Source organism: Chaetura pelagica, unplaced genomic scaffold, assembly GCF_000747805.2.
Source record: "Chaetura pelagica isolate M959 unplaced genomic scaffold, ChaPel_1.0 scaffold676, whole genome shotgun sequence".
Lineage (NCBI taxonomy): Eukaryota > Metazoa > Chordata > Aves > Apodiformes > Apodidae > Chaetura > Chaetura pelagica.
Window position 1 is genome coordinate 62,034 of NW_009953724.1, and position 1,617 is coordinate 63,650.

Genomic DNA, 1,617 nt, shown 5'->3' on the forward strand with positions numbered 1-1,617 from the left:
TGCTGGCCTTGACTTACCCCTCCCAGCAGCTGGTGTGGGCTGGGCAGCCGGGGGCGTGAGGGGGGCAGGGGCAGCCCCCACCGCGCAGCACACAAGGCTTTCTAAGAAGTCCCTGTAGAGCAGAGCCAGCTCCAGGGTACAACTGGCCCCTTTATCCCTGTCCCGACAGGCTGTGCCTGCCAGCCCCCCCCTCCACCCTGGTTAACCCTCCGGGTGCTGAGCCAGCTCTGCTCCCACCCTGCACCCCGGGGCTGCTCCCCATTATCAGCCTGGAGGTGCCGAGCTGCAGCCAGGCACCTGCGTGGCTTTAAGGGCTGTGTTCATTTTCCTCTTGGTATTTCCAACCCCTGGAGCCATGGGGGGTGCTGGTAGGACCCCCTGTGCAGCCACGTGCTCACCAGGGCTCTCCCTTTTCCCGTTCAGGCTGTGCCCGTGCTGGCCGCAGTTACCCCACGGGAGCCACGTACCGGGAGAACTGCAACCTGTGGTGAGAGCCCCGCGGGCACCCCGGGCACCCTGCCCACCGGGGGGAAGGGAACCAGGGCGTCTGAGAGCGCCGGGGCTGCCTGCAGCCGGCTCCAGGGAGCCCAAGCTGGGTGGTGGGAGGTGGTGCCAAACGCTTTTTTGCTCCAGCACATGGAGAGCAGAGAGCCCGGGGCCTTGAGCCGCTCCCAAGTTTCGGCACATGCCTTTGTGGGAGCTGCTCAGTGCAGAGGGGTGAGCGCCCGGCTGGGCTGGCTGCAGGCAGCTGGTGAGGACCCAGTGCTGCTGAGGGTTTTTCTGGCCACGTTGGTCCAAGCCCAGCTTGCCCAAGCCTGATGGGATGAGTCTGCAGCTGGCAGCCCTGGCAGCTCCGTGCCAGCAGCTCGTCTGTGCTGAGCCAGGAGCTCGCTGGTGGTGTTAGCCTGGGGTTTATCTGGGAACGGCTGCGGTGGTATTGATGGCATCCCGGGGGTGGAGGATAGGGGGAACCTGTGGGTGTGGATCTGCCCGGAGTCAGGGAGCAAACCTGGCGGGCTGGCTGCCTCCCGCGATGCGGCAGATAAGGGAAATCAAAGGCTCCGTGTGGGGTGTGTGTGAGGGCACGAGCACGTGTGTGTGCACACGTGTGTGCTGGAGCTGGGGGTGAAAAGCCAGCCCGACCCCTCCTCAAGGTGCTGATGCCACCTGGCATTTCTCTGGGACCGTGGCATGGAGCTGTGCAGAGCTGGAGGCTGCCCTGGAGCCCCAGGGGGAGGCTGAGGGCCCTGAGCCCTGCACTCCTATGTCTGCTCCTGGGAAAGCAACTCCTCCCCGACAGCACTCGTGGGCTGAGGCTGCTCTGCCAAAACCCTCCTCCGCCACACTTGGCACCTGGGGAGCAGCAATTCTTGCAGCCCTTCACCCCAGATATTGTCCCTGCCTGGCTCCCTGGGGTCTGGGAGGGGCCGTCAGGGGTGGGGGGGGCAAACTCAATTCTTGGGTTGAAGCAAGGGGGCTGCTGTGGGCACCCAGCTGGTTGCAGCCCGTGTGAGACCCCAGGAGTTCGCAGCCAGATGCGGGGTGACCAGCACAGCACCAGGGGGGGCTCTCAGGGATGGGGAGGGGGTGAGTGCTGGGGTTGCAGGTGATGCCGGT

General features: G+C 65.4%; 1 protein-coding gene across 1 annotated transcript in view; it reads left to right on the plus strand.

The window, feature by feature from the left end:
- The first annotated feature begins 355 nt into the window (after positions 1–355).
- TINAGL1 (tubulointerstitial nephritis antigen-like 1) overlaps positions 356–1,617 on the plus strand; it is a 5,778-nt gene continuing 4,516 nt past the window's right edge. The window contains exons 1-2 of the mRNA XM_010000599.1: positions 356–368; positions 424–487. Of these exons, the coding sequence (XP_009998901.1) occupies positions 356–368; positions 424–487 (77 nt within the window). The remainder of the gene's footprint in view (positions 369–423; positions 488–1,617) is intronic.